The sequence below is a fragment of the Belonocnema kinseyi genome, chromosome 1 (genome assembly GCF_010883055.1).
Source record: "Belonocnema kinseyi isolate 2016_QV_RU_SX_M_011 chromosome 1, B_treatae_v1, whole genome shotgun sequence".
NCBI classification, from domain to species: Eukaryota; Metazoa; Arthropoda; class Insecta; order Hymenoptera; family Cynipidae; genus Belonocnema; species Belonocnema kinseyi.
This window is the reverse complement of record NC_046657.1, coordinates 168,304,624-168,322,495: the sequence shown is the minus strand read 5'-3', so window position 1 is coordinate 168,322,495 and position 17,872 is coordinate 168,304,624. Positions and strand designations below refer to the sequence as shown.

The following is a 17,872-nucleotide window of genomic DNA, read 5'->3' as shown; positions in this document are numbered from 1 at the left end:
AAGGCGCGCCGTACTTAGAAGGGTGCGGGTGGAATCCCACCCAGAAAACCAGACCAGTCCGCTCTTTGTATCCTCTAGCTCACAAAATCTCAGTTAATGTATCAGCTAAACAGAAAAAAAACTTCAAAAGCGTTTTAGTTAAGAGAAGATTCCTGGTTCGTATAGTTAATCGTTCCTCAGATTTGAAAAAAACACTCTACCTCAGCGAGGTTCAAGAAATCAAAAGTGTGACAGTATTCCAAGAAGACTTTTCGTGAGACCTCAGAATGTAAGTGTCCTTGAGAAAACGTTGTAGGTTGGGGAAGATCGACGACAGTGCTCCGTTTAACGAATCTGATCGGCAATTTATTTGAACAGTCGCGAGCGCAGATTTAGTCGATTCTGCCTATCGTTTCTCTGTCTTGCATGTGTGTTTGTGCGGTGCACATGGAATCGGTACAGGCGGATCCACAAGGCAAGCACAAGGGGCGCCGTCTCCCGCCCGCACTCGGTTCCACAGTGGATTGGCGTGGTTCGCCGATCGCGAGTCGCAAGTCACCTCCGTTCACCTCAAGGCGCTCAGTCCGCCCGAGTCGTGCACCACGAAACACGCAGCAGGCAGCACGCAGAGCTCCGAGGTTCTTGCAATCGCACCGTTCCCTCCTAGGTGTACGCACGCGCTCGCGCCAGCTTTTTGCCTCGGTTTCGCGAATCGCACCACGCACGTGACACCCGGTGTCCGAAGAAATCACCGGCAGAGGAAAAAGGACCGAATCACGTTGCGGGACGAGATGGTCGTTGTGAGAGTGAGCGAAAAACTCCGCGAAAAATAGCTATTAAGGTATATGCTGCGGTGCTCGATCCTAGTTTGCCTGCAGGTCCGCCCACGAGTGTCAGACGTGTAGACTCTGTGACGTCCGGGTTTGGATGATTTGCGTGTTTCTTGTGTGAAAATCAACGGACATGAACTTTTGGTGATGGTGTTGTGTGACGACTGATCAGGCTTGAATCGACTTGCCACTACAGGATTGGTGACTGACTGAAGACCCAGGTCCTCGAGACGGTCATCGGAGATGACTCCTACCTCCACCGACAAACGGTAAGCTAAATTTCACACAAATTTAAAGTTCCTTGGGCGTAGTATCTCTATGTTAGGTCCTAGCTTGTGGAATCGTGTTGTCATCCCTTCAGATCAGCTGCAGCACTAATGTCCTTAGGAGTCTAGTGTTTGTTCAAAGTACACTAAACTCCTAGGGATATCCTTATGTTGGCTAAGACATGTCCATTCGTTTTGGATGTTGTCATAACAGTACCAGTACAGCAAATCCGTTAGGATATTAAAGTTTTAGATACAGCACGCTGAGATTTAATATCTTTAAGATTTCCTCAAAACATCCTTAAAAGCTTAATCTCTCTCCAAAGGACATTGATATAAATAATGAAATCCTAATGATTTCCTTAGAACCTTTTAAGTATATCTAATCTCCAGTTCCATATACTATACTACGTATTCGGTTAGCACATCTGCTGGGCTGTACCTATGTGTCCAGATCTTTACACTACCATCAAAGTGGGTTTTGGAAAATGTGCAATTCTCTATAAGATCACAAAAAATTTCTCAAATTGTTACAACAGTTCTACGTCCTTATTTGCAGGAATAAGATCGGCTAAGGAATTAGAAGATGCTTGGTTATCGTACGAGCTACCAGACTGCAGTGTTATTAGAAACATCTTCAGTGCGATACCGACCTTTAAATCTTTCTTGGTGATTGGATTTGTAGATCCGATTAGGCTCGAGAGCCAGTTTACTCACCTTCCTCTGAAATTGATAACTTCACAGGAAATCTGACTCCACTTTAACCATTGATTGGTTTGCCATCCTCTATTGGTCAGACTTGAGGGTTTTAACAATTAGTTAGTGAAATACTGACCCAGTTTAACTAATTCCAAGATCATTAAACTAATTTATTAAGAATTCTTAGTTGAATATTGACTCTCATACCGCGCATCGTCTCCACCTTCAGATTTTTCTATTTCAAAGTAGTCATATCGAACGGATGAAGTCACGAAGTAGTAATATGATAAATAAAATAAGCAAACTAAAGCAAATCTCTTGAACAAACAGGTTCCAACTTCTACCAAACTTTTTGATCCAACTTCCAATTTTAGCAGAACTTTCCGTTCCAAATTCCAACTTCAGCAGCTTTCGCTAGCCCCTTTGAAAAATTCTAATTCTGTAATATAATATTCTCTCTTTGGCAAGCGAAGGACAGCGATTGGCGAACCGGTGATCAGTACAGCAAGATCGACGTTATTATGTCACACTCCCACGCGAGCGACGGCTGCCGATGTTGTTGCCGCCGTCGCCGTTGTAGCGGATACCTTACCTCGTTCTTCGTGCACGTCGTCTGACATTTCCGTGCGAGGTGGCAGGCATCGAGGTTAAGACGATCTTTATGCGTAACTGTCTCTTCGAATCTTCACTATGATTCCATCCTTGATCCCAGATCGCAGATCATCTTTCTGTCCTGAAAATATCCTGCCTTCTTGTCGGGACCAGAAGAGAATCAGGCTACTGGTTCTAATTGGGAAGACTGACAAATCCAAGATTTATGACTGATGTGTCGACCTGGTTGAATACTTGACTTGACTGATGATGAAATGCGAGTCACGAATTTATAAAGGTTTTGCTGGAGTTGATAACTGTTCTGAATGCGGGGTAACTATGATATTGTGAAAACCATATTCAAGATGAATTGATTCTGTGGTATCTGCTTTTACAAGGCATTCTCTTGATCAGAACTTTCTTTTCAGACATAGTTAGACTAGATTGATCAGTTAAATTCTAGTTTGGAAAAGGACAAAAGATCTCATTTTTAGAGTTTTGAAAACGATAATGTAATCGAAATTCCTGAGGAAAGGAAGTGGAGGAGACCATGTCTTGTATATAACGGAAGACGAAAACACAAAGGAAGAAGCGAGCGGCTTTTTGTGTATTCGACGACATTGACGATGACGTCGGTTCAGCCAATCTGACACGCAGGGACGATGAGGTTTTCTTTTCCGTCGCACTTTGCCTCCTCGTTAAATCAAACCGTAGTTAACAATTAATTCCCTTGTGCAACTTTAGATGTTTATTGTACATCTATATGCGAGTTTGAATTAGGAAATCACCGACCTCTATTCTTGATGCATTCCAGATTGCCCAATTAGGCACTACTTCTAGTCTCAACAAATCTGGGAAAATAGACAAGTTTCTCGAATTCGATTCATCCCATTTGTCTTCTATCAATTTGATCCTTTAAATCTATTTTACCGACCGTGGGACTTCGGAATCATTTTAATAATTGGCCTAAGGCCGCACCTAAATTATGTGTCTCTAAATTGTGTTTCCTTGTCCCGAGTGGAGTCAGTGCTCATCCTTCATAGGCATATCTATCAGGCTGTTATTTTTTCGAACGAAAGGCATCGCAGATCGCTCGATGTAATGTCACGTATGAAATCGGTAATGAGCTGTAAATCACGCGTCGCTTGCCCGTTGCAAGGCCCATTGTGCATGAGTCACTCGTGGAACTTACATGGAGACGACGCTATACGGATTTTTGTAGGAAATCGAAGGAAAGGATAATAAGCGAGAAATTCTCTCTCTGTTAAGCCGATCTTATAAAGGAAAGACGAGACTTCGTGGGCGTGCTAAGTAAGCGCCGAGATAGACGATGACTTTTCGAAAGGGGAAAATCCACCAACGTCCCCAATTAGTGTCCATCCAATAGCTCGATTTTAAAATCTACTATTCTTTTAATCAAAAGCGGAAAAGTTAATATTAATCATATAAGGGGGGCTTCGGCCCCCGCGCAACTGCTCTCTAGTTAAGGTATAAATTGATACCACATGAAATTAATAAATTTTTAATGAGATCGATTTGAAATTCTTTTCTGTTTGAATAGTGTAATTTGTACCATTACCAAGTATGAAATTATTCAATTTATAATGCGTGATTCCAAAGGCCTATGAACAATAATGAGTTTTCACTACTAATTCTTTATTTTACACTAAAAAAAATCTGTTCGCCACGATCTCAGCTAGGAAAGATCTAAATTTAAAGAGATTGTTGCATTTGTTTTGACTCTACATTAAAAAGAAAAAAAGTTCCTGTTGGGCTCTGAAAAAGTATGCTAAATTCCAATCCAATCCCATAAATTCTTTCGGAAGTTATCGTCCCTTCAAACTACAGAATTTGTAAAAAATCGTTTATTCTGTCTCTCATTAGAACGAAAATGTAAAAAAGCATAGATAAAGCTTTGAAGGCTTCAAGATTTATAAATTTAAAGTGTTTGAAATCCAAATATTTTAATAGTAATAATGATCAATAATAACCTTTTATGAAAGAATGTCACCTTAAATTTCAAATTAAAAGTTTAATAAATGAAGGGTTGCAGTACAGAAGTAGGTACCCAACATTTTTCCTAAAATGGGCTTTTTTTGCATAGAAATTTCTTCAAAAATGTAATAGATTTTATGTTAAAAGGATGTTTTCAAAAGCTTATTTTTAATATAGTAATGAAAATATTGGTAATCAAAACCAGATTGCTGCTTCTATACTTGCCTCCCATCTTATTTTCTTAATTAACTAACCTCTTTACCGTTTTCACCTTTTAGTGACCAACTTTCTCTTGATGAGAGTTTTTTTAAATCAGTACAATAATAAAATAATTTTCTTCTCCAAGGAAAAGTCTTCAAATAAAACAACTTGCTACTTCTTTCATCATCAAAGTACCAATTCAATTCCCTCCTAAAATATTAAATCTTCATTTTTTAGAAACGACTTTTATCAGATTTTTTTCACTTGGGTTTTTGCTTTGCGATCAGGAATTATATTTCTTAAAATTATTATCGTTTATTTATGAAGAAACTTATACCTTTCTGCTTTTTACACAACTTTTAGTGGAAAATCGTCTGTCACAGTGCAATACCTTCGCACCGAATCTTTATTTTCCCAGAACAGAATAATTTGTTTGCATGCAAACTTTTTTATTCTTATTCAGCTTTCCCATATCCCTGGAGTAAGTTTTTATTATTATTATTATTTTCTTGTTAATTCAAAAATTGAACTTTAGTCGCTATCCAAAGACGATTTTCAAAAATCGTGGCATTTGAAGCTCCAACTAGTTTTTAATAGAGTACTAGTCTTTAATAGAGGAGATATGGTACATTTAGGACAGGAGTAAGTTTTAGATAAAGTGAATTCAAACATTTTTAATCTAGTATAAATTTGTGTTCATTAGTGTTAAACATATTTCCTTAAACTTCAAAGAAACATGTTTAACCAATAAAAAAATTATGCGTGATTTAATATATTTAAATTGACTTTATCCAAAGCCTACTGCCATCTCAAGCGTGCCATCTCCCTCCTACCTCATTTTAAATTGATTTAAGTTCCCCGTCCAAAATGTAAAATTATTCAGTCTTCAAAGCTTCCATTTAAAAATGTTAATTCTTACATCTCTTCGTTTTTAATTGTTCAATCTAAATCGTTTCAAATTTGAATGTACAATTTTGAATACTTGTTTCCGGAATGATTAAAATCTGAGGACATGCAATTTAAGTTCAACTTTTCAGGTTTAAAATTTAAGACTGAAACATTGTGAAGACCTGTAAATTGGGCCAATGCTTTTATTCCTGGTAGTATATCCAGTACGAGATTCTATTTTCCTAAAACAATGTAAGTACAAAAGCGTAACTTTTTAGTTAAAGTATGTTGGGTGGAATATTGTGCCATCTTTCCCAAGCAAAAATAATGTAAGAAATTTGTTTGAATATTTTTGGTTGTGATAGTAAATTTAACACAATATTGTGCGATCTTTTTAAAAACATAGGTCAACATAATGTCTATTTTATTGTTTGGGACATTTAGGAAAGGTAGACGGGCAGTTATGGGAGTTTGTCGGGCAGTTAGAGAGGGTACTTCTCGAGAAAGTGGCGAGATAATTTTATAAGAAGGATATTGATATGTTGAGGGATTAAATGAATGGTTCCAACGTCCTCAAGGGGAACAAAATCGAATCGTTGTTAATATGCTGATTATGGTTGTGCTTGCTTTGAAATATTTTCTTAGGCAGACTTAATATTCCTTCTTAATCATATCGCGCGCGAAGGAATTGGCTCTTACCTCGTTTTTCATCGATCGCTCGTGTTCCATCGTCGATCACCCGTGGAAAACGGTCTTGAAGCCGAGATAAGCCGCCCGAGCTGAATGGCATATGTGGCTAAGAACGGTGGTCTACAGTCCATACTTATACGTTTTATGCAGTCTCGGATACTATTCAGATCGTATTTCAATACCCTATCTTTATCTGAATCAGCTTCGAAAAAATCAAGCAAATTATAATCTGCAAACTGTGAAACATCGATTCTAATCACTTCATTAGTTTCAAAAAATGAATCAGCGGGGTTTCAATTAAATTTCTTTCTTCTCGATGTATGCGCTCGGACTTCTGAGTCAGAGTGAACGGGTTCTATGACCCTGGTTTTTTCAAATATTGTCCGACTCGATTGTCTTGTTGTTGTTGTTGTTGTTGTTGGCACATTGTTTTCCATCAACAAAGCTCGAGAACGAAGAGTTTGGTTGGAGTTAGAGATTGTTGGTGTGTGTTTGTTGAAGTCGCAGGTATGTTTGCATGGAATCAAGGAGGTCTTAATCGTGGCAAGACATAACGCAATAATAATCACGATGCCAGATCGATAAGTGATAGACATTGCGTCGAACGGTGGATGTCATTACATGGATGGATGCATGAAAGTCAGGAATGCCGGAGTGTCGTATATCATTACCTGGAAAAATGTACTATGAAAGTTATACCTTCTTGTTTTTAAATTGTGATTTGGGCTGATATGTGTTTAGATATTTAAGTGTTTATCTGAACGATCGCAGGACAGTGAAACTAGAAAGAGTTAGAAAGGAACCTTTAGGGATCACGCAGTTTTCTCTGTTTTTCTGAACACTTTTGGAAATTTCGCTATTTTCTGTCATTGGAGTTATATTGTGCATGAATTTCTGTGGATAATTATAAATTCATTAATCAACAAGCCATTAATGATTATGTATGAAGCGATGCATGCTGGTTCAGAAACCAAATCAATTTTGTTTGTCTCAAAAGTATCTTTTTCTTTGATAGCGTGCTTCTGCATTTTTGTTTTGAGTTTTAAAGCAATTTTTCAGAAATGTTTTGTCAACCCCAACTGTTATTAACCCACTCTTGTTAAAATTGTATTAAAAATATTTTTTCTGAAGATATTTTTATAAACAATCAGCGTGAAAATTGAAGTAGGGGGTGACTGAATACTGAAAAATGTTAAGTAAGATAAGAATGTAATTATAAGAATTATATTTTTATAAGTACTCTAATATTTTAAATATTACTTTTTTCCTAAAATCAATATTCATCTGTAAAATAATTTAATAATGTTTAATAATTTAGATACAAAATTATTAATATATACCTGAACAAAATTTTTACGAGTTTAATTATTTTCCAAAATATACTGTATAAATTACCGGGGCCAACCCAGGCTATTTTCGCACATTTCCTCAATAAAATACCGCAAATGAAAGTAGTAGTTTTTATAAAAATATAATAATTTGTTAAGATCTGGCCGTTTTTTCGAGTAGTAGATTATAATAATGAGTTAAAGTTGTATTTACCCAATAGTCTAGTAAGACCTACAAATTTTAGTTTGATCGGATAACATCTTCTGTTCCTTGTATGGGTTTGAAATTTTGAATTTTGTTTTGAATTTTTCTACGCGCCAAAAAATCATGTTGAACTTTTTGTATGTAGTTTCTGGTGGTGAATAATAATATAGAATTCGAAAATTAAAAACAATTGCGTCTATAATTTGCTCAAAAAAGGCCAAATTCAAAATTTTGAAATTAGAAACCAAATTTTTTTTCATGATAAAAAAATGACATCTAAGGTAATTTCACAAACGAAATGTTAAACTTTTATTATTAAATCTGAAGTTAACACAACTAAAAAACTTAGAAGCCCACTCTCCTAGACAGAGCCTGCAAATTTTGTATAATTGTTTGTATTATATCAAATAATTATAATTTTAATCAGATCTTTTTTGTTATTCTATAATATAATATAATAATTGCAGAAGATTTACTAGAAAAACGATTTTTTCTATGTAATTCGGATACTTTCACGAATATCTACATTTGATTGCAAATTTATACTAAAATGTACAGGTTTTATATTATTCTGCAATGTTTTTATTGTAATTTATCGTATTCTGTTGTGAAAATATATTTCGACAAGGCTTGACTTGTTAAACCCTTTAAAATCTGAAATAAATAAACTTTTAAAGCTTCTCAGTTAAAAAGTTATATTTTAGTTTATTTAAGACCATTAATTATGTTTAAAACTATATGCCAGAAATATAACATTCTTTATTTTAAGATGCTCTAAACATTAAATTGTTCAAGTTTTTAAAAGGGAACCCATTTTTTTTTAATTGGCGCAATTATTTTGTTGGTATTTGGGCAAACAAAGTTTTTTGTTGGTTGAAACAATTTTTTTTTAATTTAGCGAAAATAAAATAGAAAAACTAATTCCTAATTTTCGAATTAAATTGAATGCTTGCTAATCAAAGTTATTTTCTGTTTATGCTTTAATTCTGACAATTTCAAACTTAGTATTCTGCAATTTGTGGTTGCAAAATTAGCTTGTCCTGAATGATGTATTATTTAGTGAATTATTATCTTAAAATGAATTTTAACTAAATTCAGAGAAAATGTTATCAATTTCAGGCTAAATATTTTCTGTTATAAAAATTTCAAGCATTTTTTTGCCTAACCAAAAAAACTTTTTTGTTCATATTCTTGAAACTAAATTGTCTTTTAAAACCAAAGTGTTAATTTTTACTTGATTTTGTTAAATGAACAAAAAAGTCTTGTAAGTTCAGTTCTGAAACATTTTTAGAATCTTTTTCTTAATTTCCAAATGCCTTAACAAGTTTGATGTCTCAAACAGTAAGGTCAAATTCGTAAGTGCGACGCCGCAAGTAAAAAATTACAATCATATTACTTTTATTTTGATTTTTAATATTATTACTCTGTAAGGCCACATCCAAATCTTTAGTCGGCTAGTGTACGTAGTGATGTAAATGAGCACGTACGCGACATATTTCAGGATGACGGATCGCATCGATAAAAGATTTCGCATTAAATTTTGACAAAAACTTGACCCTTGAAGTTCGGAAACTATCCTTATGATTCGAAAAATATATCGTGATAAGTCTACAAGTGTTACACAAATTAAACAAAGACTTAGGCGAATTAAAAGTAGCCATACTTCAGTGGAAAGTGACCCATACTCTGACAGGCTTTAAACGGTTAATTTAACTCAAAATTTGAAACAAGTGCAAGTTATGATTGGTGGAAATCGTTATTTAACATTGAAAGAGATCGAGGAAGATCTCGAGATTTCAGAAACAATTGTTTCGGAAATTTTGATCCATGATTTGGGGATGAGCCTAGTTATCGCAGCTTATTTAGCAATTTCTGCCGAAACACTTAAAGGTGTGCTTCTGAAAGTGGGAGGATTGCTGGAAGAAGGTTGTGGCCTCCAAATCGGATACGATGGAGGGACACTCTACCAGAAAATAAAAAATCCTTTATTAATTTTATAAATCAAGGTTTTAAAAATTGAAACTATTATTTCATTCATTTAGATTTTGTTTTATTTTTCTGGAATTTTAATCATTGAAGTAACGTCACTTCTTTCTAAAGAAGCAGAAATTACGTCAGGAGAACGTGGACCGATTCGATGCGGAATAATCTTGCCCGTCATTATTGATAATTATTGTTCTGGGGGATTATAGTTAGTACAGTTATTGCATCGTCGTCTACGTTTCCGTAGAGTTTACTGATGATGATCGCCGAGGGTCAAAGGGATCGAAGAGCGATGCGAGGTAATTGGCAGCTCCTGAATTGGACATCGATCGACTACCAATCGTCTTCGATAGATAAGGATCACTATCACTAAAAAAATCGTACACAATCTCCACATTTACTAGAACTCCTATCCCTAGTCAAGGGGAATTAAAATTTCTGAGGTTTTCCAATAATAAATATGACGAATAAAATTCTGAAAGGTGGCAATTAAATAATAATAGCGTCATTGAAAAAGCGATATGGTCAAATAGGAAGTGACGTTTCTTATTTTGATTGCGAGGTGCGATAAAAAATCTCCAGAAAGGCGAATCGCCGTTGTTTACGGATCAAGATGACTTGAAAAAAATTCTCATATCGTTACAATGTCGTTCCCGCCCAGCGAGCTTCGTGCGCGTCAAATTAAGGTGAGATCTTGTAGAATTAATTCCACATGATACAAGGTCTGCTTGCCAAAAATGGTAATTTTAAGGAATGACACAAAATAGTGCAATAGAATATATTTATATATTTATATCCAACCATATAAATTTAGAATGCTAGGGAGAATAAAATAAAATAAATAGAACTCGGATAAAAAGATGGGATATTTTGTTCTTCGTTTTTTAAGATAATTATCATATTATAAAAACTTGTTACCATTGCTAAAAATTTAAATTTGTTTGAAACTCCACATTTTTTTTCTCTCTTAATCTTTGAACGGGACTTAGTGACGGTTTGAAAACTACGTTATCCTACGGTGGTTGTGTGGCAATTTTTTTGGAAAAATTTCTAAATAGGGGGGGGGGGGCTAATACAAAATATGACATCATGTATGGAAAATACAAAATATGTGTTTGAAAGAATGATTTTTTTTCTATTCTGAAGAAGTCTACTTTTGTATTTTTGGTTCAAAACTCATTCGTTTTTGATAAAATTTTTACTATTTGGTTCAAAATTAATTTTTTTTTTGTTAAAAATTCTTTTTTTTTTCATCTGAAAATTTAATTATTCTGTTTTTTATTGAAAATTGATCGTTTTCAGTTTAAAATCTAACTATTAAGTTTTAAATTGAGAACTAATCTTTTTTGGTTGAAAACTCAACTATTTTGTTTGAAATTGAACTACTTTGTGTAAAATTAATTTGATTGATTAGAGATTCAACTATACTATTTTCTCGATAGTTCTTTCATTCTTGGTGGAAAATTATTTTTCTTAACTAAAAATTTAACTATTTCAGTATTAGTTAAAAAGAACATTATTTTTATATAAAAATTCAACAGTTTGGTTGCAAATTTATATTTTGTTTCTAAATGTGTTGTTTTAGCTAATAAATTGATCTTCTTGATGGAAAATTTAGCTGTTTGGTTTAAAATTAAACTATCTTGTTCGAAATTAATTTTATCAGTTGAAGATCCATTTCTGGTTAAAAATTGAAATATGATTCTAAAAATTCTTTTTTTATTTTTGTTAAAAATAAATTTGAAAAATTAATTATTTTGGTTGAAAATTAATCCTTTTATTGAATATTCAATTATTCTAATAAAGATTCATAATTTTAGTTGAAAATTCATCTTTTTTGTTTTAAATTTATCTATTTCAATTGAAGATTTATAGTTTTAGTTGAAAATTCATCACTTTGTTTGAAAATTAATATATTTTCTCAAATTAAAATATATATATTCCATTTTAGGTTAAAAATGTAAAAATTAATTTTAATAATTGAAGATCCATCTCTTTGGTTGAAAATACAATTATTTGATTGAAAATTGGTTATTTTTGTGGTTTAAAATCAATTTTTTCAACTGCAAATTTAACTATTTCATTTTTGGTTAATGAATTGACGTTCTTAGTTCAAAAAAGAACTATTTTGATGAACATTTTTCTTTTCGGGTTGATAATTCTATTATTTTCATAGAAAATTTCATTGCAAATTGAATTGTTTTCTAGAGGATTTGCCTTTTCCTTTTGATATTCAAACAATTTGAATAAATTTGGCTGTTTTTTATATGAAATGAAAATCTTTTATTGCCTAAAATACCAAATATTACATTTTCCGTTGAGAACTAATCTTCTTTGATTGATAATTTAAGTACTTGATTGAACTTCTTTCTTAAAATTTCATTTTTCTTTTGAACATTCATGTTTTTAGTTGAAAATTAAACTATTTTGTTGAAAACTAAATTATTGGGTGGGAACTTTACCTGCTTTGTTGAATATTTGTTCCTTTGGCTTGAACATTTAACTTTTTGGTTGTAAATTTATCTTTTTAGGACGAGAATTCAAACTAGGTGGTTACAAAATTCAACTATTTTGTTAGGAATTTAATTAATTTGATAAAAATTCGATTAAATTTTTAATAAGTCATCTTTTTTGTTCGAAAATTTAACTATTTTGTAGAAAAATCATATATTTTGGTAGGAAAGTTCTTGGTTACAAATTCAACTCTCTGTTGCAAAATTCGTGTTTTTGGCTCAAAGATTGAACTATTTCTTTAAAAATGCAACTGTTCACGGTCGAAATTACCTCTTTTTGTTCGAAAATTCTACTATTTGGTGGAAAATTTGTCATTGCAGGTTAAAAATTCGACTATTTAGCCAAAAATTCGTCTCTTTTGCTTTAAAGTTGAACTATTCTGTTGCAAATTAATCTTTTCGGGTTTTAAAGTCAACTGTTCTCTAAAATATTTGACTTTTTGACTTGAAAGCTTAAATATTTATTGGAAAATTAATCTCTTTTGTTAGAAAATGTATTTTTTGCTGTTGTTGAAAGTTCCGTCAAAGTATTGTTTTGTGTTATATTTAAAGCGTTTATTCGTATTTGTGACGTTTTTGCGCCCATTAGAAGTTAGCCGTAATTTTTGGGTTTTTTATTTTAGGTCTTATTTTTGGACTTACGATTTTGAGCATTGCAGCTTGGGTCTTGCAGCTTGGAACTAGTGTTTGGGATCTCATTATTTTTGGTCCTTACAATTTAGGACTTGGTGTTCGGGACTTAATGTGTAGGAATTCATTTTTAGGCCTTATTTCATAGTCTGATATGTTTGGGACAAACGTTTCTAAAATTGGTAGTTTTGTGGTTTGGAACTTAGTTAAGACACAGGCCGATCACTTGGACTTTTTGTTTCTTTATTTTGAAATTATTGACCTGCATATTAGTAAAATTTGGTAATTTATTTGAGAAAACTTGATCGAAATGGTGTTTTTGTTTTGTTTTAGGGAAGAATGAAGAATTCGGGAGGACTAGAGCTTGATTATTTGAATTTGAGAAGTGCAAGAGTGTTGGGGGTGACTCGCGAGTGACGTCATCCGTGGCGATTTTTGAATCTCGTGATTTAAGTGCGCGTGATAAAAAAGAGGATCGGGGTGTGTTCCATGCTTGAAATGGATGTTGTGTCAAAGAAGGAGAGCGAAGCAGTGTTAATATATGGATGCCCATGGGTGGAACTTGGCCGAAATGTGCCAGCGTTATCATCACGCTGTACCAGGAGGACCGGCGACCCAAAATTCCCCAGCTAGGGACTCCATACAGGGCCTGTCGACCCCATCCCACCTCGACCAGGCCAGTCCCTCATATTCCCATTATACGTAAGTATTTTATTCTTTATTTTTATTACACTGGAACCTGGAATTAACAACTCGGTATTTAGGATATTACTAGAATTGATGCGGGAACCGCGGGACCGAAAGCGTGTTAGTATGCATCCAAATCCGACCGAAATGGTTCAAACGGCCTTGAATGTTTGCGTTTGGATTCCCTGGATTTAGGATCAAGGCCACTGTAAGGCATTCCCGAAACCGATCTTAATTACAGGTTCCAGTGTATTAAATAAGAAAGCTGCGTCCCGGTCCAGATGGAATTGTAAAGGAAAAATCTAGTACTGGCAAAACTCATAATTGTGTTTTGTACTGGCTTAATGCTGGCCAGAAACTATCGGTTAGTATTTATTCTTACCTGCTAGTGGCTTGGTTCCCAAAAAGTAGCTTGAATGGGAATGAAAAGTACCTTTTATTGCATTCCCAGTACTGGCTTAGTAAAAAATACTGGCAGGTTAGCAGGTCAACAGTATTCCAGTACTAACACTGGCTCGATATTGTGTCAGTTTTTGGCCAGTAGTATGCAAGTAAAAAACATGATTATCATTTAGAGTTTTTTCAGTTTTGGGTCAGTACCCTAAATAGTCTGGCGCAGCACCCTCTGGGTGAAAATACCAGACAGATTCCTCATTTTATCTTGTTTATGATTGATAGAGATTCTGAACATATTATATTATTAATTATTTAGACTTTTTATAATTACTATCAAATAATTTAATGGGATTTCATGCAATTTCAAAACTGTGTTCCCATTGGCCGAAATGAAAATAGCCATTACATGCGTTATCTCATTTCGATGCGCTTTTTAATGAAAATTAACAATATAAAATCTGTTTTACAATAGCTAAAACAGTTCTGGAAATAATATAAAAAACTAAAAAAAATGAAACATATTCTTAAAAAATAGAATGGCCTCTATTTTAGTTAATACTTAGTTTTTTTATAGGAAAAAAGTCATATTTTTTCATTTTTTATAGCAAACAATCATACGGAAATAAATCTTAATTCCGATAATCCTTTCTAGTGATATCACGAAAAATCCGTACTCAAAATGACGAATTATCTGAGTTCAAAATCTAAAAAGACTTTTGAACTAAGATTATTCGTAATTTTAAGTGCAGATTTTTTGTGATATCTCAAGAACGGATTATCTGAATTAAAATTTCTTTTCATATTATTGTTTGTTGTAACAAATAAAAAATGTGGCTTTAGTTCATATTAAAAAACTAAGTATTAAATAAATAGACCACATTCATTTTTTTCTACTATTTTATTTTTTTCGATTTTTTTTTTAGAACAGTTATAGCTATTGTGATAAGAAAGGGATAATTAAAATCTGCATTAAAAAACGCATCGAAATGATCCGACTTATGACTAGAAAAATCCGTTTTGATCCATAAACATTAAAAATTTTTAATGATTTTATAATATTCTTTAGAATTTCAAATTATAAATTTTCATTTTGTTGCCAAATTTTCATAATTCAAAAATATATTGAATTCAGACTGGTTGAAAAGAGTGGTGTATATAACATCCCGTTTAAATGAATTTTAAATGTTGAAAAACATGTTTAAACAAATAAAAATCGCGAAAAATCGTGTTTTTGCCATTTTTTGGAAAAAAATCATGTCATTTCTTTTCTAATTAATTAATTAAAATTTTCCAAACGTCATTTTGAAGGGGGCAAATTGCACTTCAAGGTGGTGTATGGTATAATTAGGTTCCTTCCAAAAAGTATATTTATTTGAACATTCGAAGTTAGAAAATTTAAAAAAATGAGAAATATCAGAAGTGGGGGCAGAATGCTTATTATTAGAAATAATTTGAATGTATAATAGGTCAATCTCTTTGTTTTCTGATGAATAATCAAATGGTTTCATTTAAATAAAGATAAAAAAAATAAGACAAAATTTTTTTCATTGAAAAAGCGGGTAGTAAGTGTGAAGGATAGGAAAAATTCGTCGGAATTAAAAAAAAAGAAGCCTTTTCTACAAAACTATTTTTATTTTCAAACTAATTCTCGAAATAAAATTAAATTTAAAAACATTAAATTGAACTGAATATTGCATTAAATAAGCTAAATCTACTTCGGTGCAAAGGTTGCATAAGACCGCCCTATGTTCGTCATACACAGGTCGGTTGCAACTTCTGTCTCTTTTCCTGCAGTACTACAGTAACAGCATCGGCACTTTTTAGTTCGTGTATTCTCGACATCGTGGATGAGGAAAACAATTATTCATTCATTATTTATTAATTGATTCATTATTGGAATTTATAATATATATATATATATATATATATATATATCACATTTTTACTAATTTTTACATATAACTTTCACTTAAATTACAAAAAATCAATTCGAAATATGAAAATACCATGATATACTGTAAATATACGTCGAATGCGTCGAACGTAAGGGATCCTCTGGGGGTCAAATGTGCCCCAGGCTTTCAGCATTTCCTTCTTACTTTACAGACAGCGAACAACCGGCAATTTCAAGCACTTCACCGCACTCTAGGATAGTCGAACTGAATTATGGTTAGGGTCTGCACCAAAAAATCAAGAGATATTTGCTCAGGAGAATTAATTGAATTTCGCGTGGGGCACATTTGTCCCCCGCAGGATCCGTGTAGGGTTAATAATTGTGCGACTTATGATAAAATAAAAAAAATAAATCAAAGAAAAAATGCATGAAAAAAGAAAAGGTTAAAAATTGTACGAATTTTAAGTGTATCGAAAAAAAAGATCTGGTTGGGTTTACGTACGCAGTTTCGTAAACATCTAACAACGTACGCGTAGCATTTCAGAATGACAGAACGCATCGAACAAAATGTGTGCAATTATTTTACCAAAAAGTTGGTTATTCATGTTTGGAAACCATTGTTATGATTCGGAAATTTATGGCGATGAGTCTATGAGTAATATTTGAATGAAAGATTTGTTAGGGGATTCAAAAGTGGTCGTACTTCAATGCAAAATGTCCCTAGGTTAATGGACAGTGGAACCTTCACCACGACAACGCACCTGTCCATTCATCGCAACTTATGCAGCAATTTCTGGTGAAACGCCAGAAAATGCTGAACACTTTGCGCAACTTGGGTAACCCCCATACAGCCATGACCTTGCTGTCTGCGATTCCTGGCTGTTCCTCAAATTGATGTATCCTTCAAAAGAAACACGATTTCAGGATGTAAAAAAAATAAGAAAGAATGAGGCAAAGCAGATCTTATCTATTCTGAAAGGTGTCTTTAAGGAGTGCTTCCTAAATTATGAGAATAGCTGGAAGAAGGTTGCGGTTTCTGAAGGGGAGTACTTTGACGGGAATAGCATCACTATTGACCAGAATTATCTCTAACCTGGGGTAATTTGAGACACGGGACAATGTGGCACAGGACCTCAATTCTTTAAACAGCGGCGTCGACGACAAGATATTTTTATAATAATAAATACAGTAATTATTAATTATCTCATTTTCATCATTTGCATCCTCCGGCTGGCATATGGGATTCCGAGACAAAATCTTCAAGCATAAAATTGATTTATGAGAATTTATAAGAAGTAAAGATCAATATTGTAGAATTCGCGTGGGAGTAAGAAAGGAGAGATACGTTGCGTTGGTAAGAGTAACAACGCAAAGTAACGCAGAGTAACGAGGGGTTAAGAGAAACGCATCACCTTCCAGGACTTGCGTGTATCAGAGTTGGCGATTGGCGATTACGCTAACCAAACACCGGGGTACGCCCCTGCAATTTTCTCTGAGATCATCTTCTCCTAATCGCCGCGCTAATAACAGGATTACGGGGCCTGACTGCGGAATCGTAGGTACACATATACTTATCCCTAATTTGCCATATCGTTATTAATATGCAATGCGATGTAATACAATTCCGACGGCTCGAGCCGCGATAAGCCTCCGGCAACAGGCGATTTTACACAATTATTTTCAAGTACTCCGAGATTTATTCCCTATCTTTAAGTCAGTTTCAACACAAATTGATTTTTAGATTGCTCGAGTGCTGCAACGAAGGATTCTTGTTTTCAAGATTCATGGAAAGAGATGCAAAATGAAAAATAAAGACAATTTCAAAAGGATGCTATCGCACTGTTAGAAACTAAATTAGCGAATTTATTATCAGGGTGGAGACTTGACCAGAAAACTTGGAAAGATCGGGAAATTACCTAGAATTGAATTTAAAAAAGTGGGAATTTATTTCCCATCGTAGCAAAATTCAAGTTTTCATTATTTTAATCATTGGGCATAAACCCTTAAACGGCCAAAACGCCACTACCGGTACACTGCTTTTCAACGGCCAATAACTAAGACTATTCGACACTAGAAAAAATTGAGACACATATATTT

The 17,872-nt window shown here is 33.7% G+C and overlaps 1 protein-coding gene across 1 annotated transcript in view; it reads left to right on the top strand.

Moving 5' to 3' along the window:
- The first annotated feature begins 532 nt into the window (after positions 1 to 532).
- The window catches only part of LOC117167045 (putative transcription factor SOX-15), a 98,177-nt gene continuing 80,837 nt past the window's right edge, over positions 533 to 17,872 (top strand). The window contains exons 1-2 of the mRNA XM_033351623.1: positions 533 to 1,078; positions 13,132 to 13,500. Coding sequence (XP_033207514.1) covers positions 13,340 to 13,500 — 161 coding nt within the window. The 5' untranslated portion in view covers positions 533 to 1,078; positions 13,132 to 13,339. The remainder of the gene's footprint in view (positions 1,079 to 13,131; positions 13,501 to 17,872) is intronic.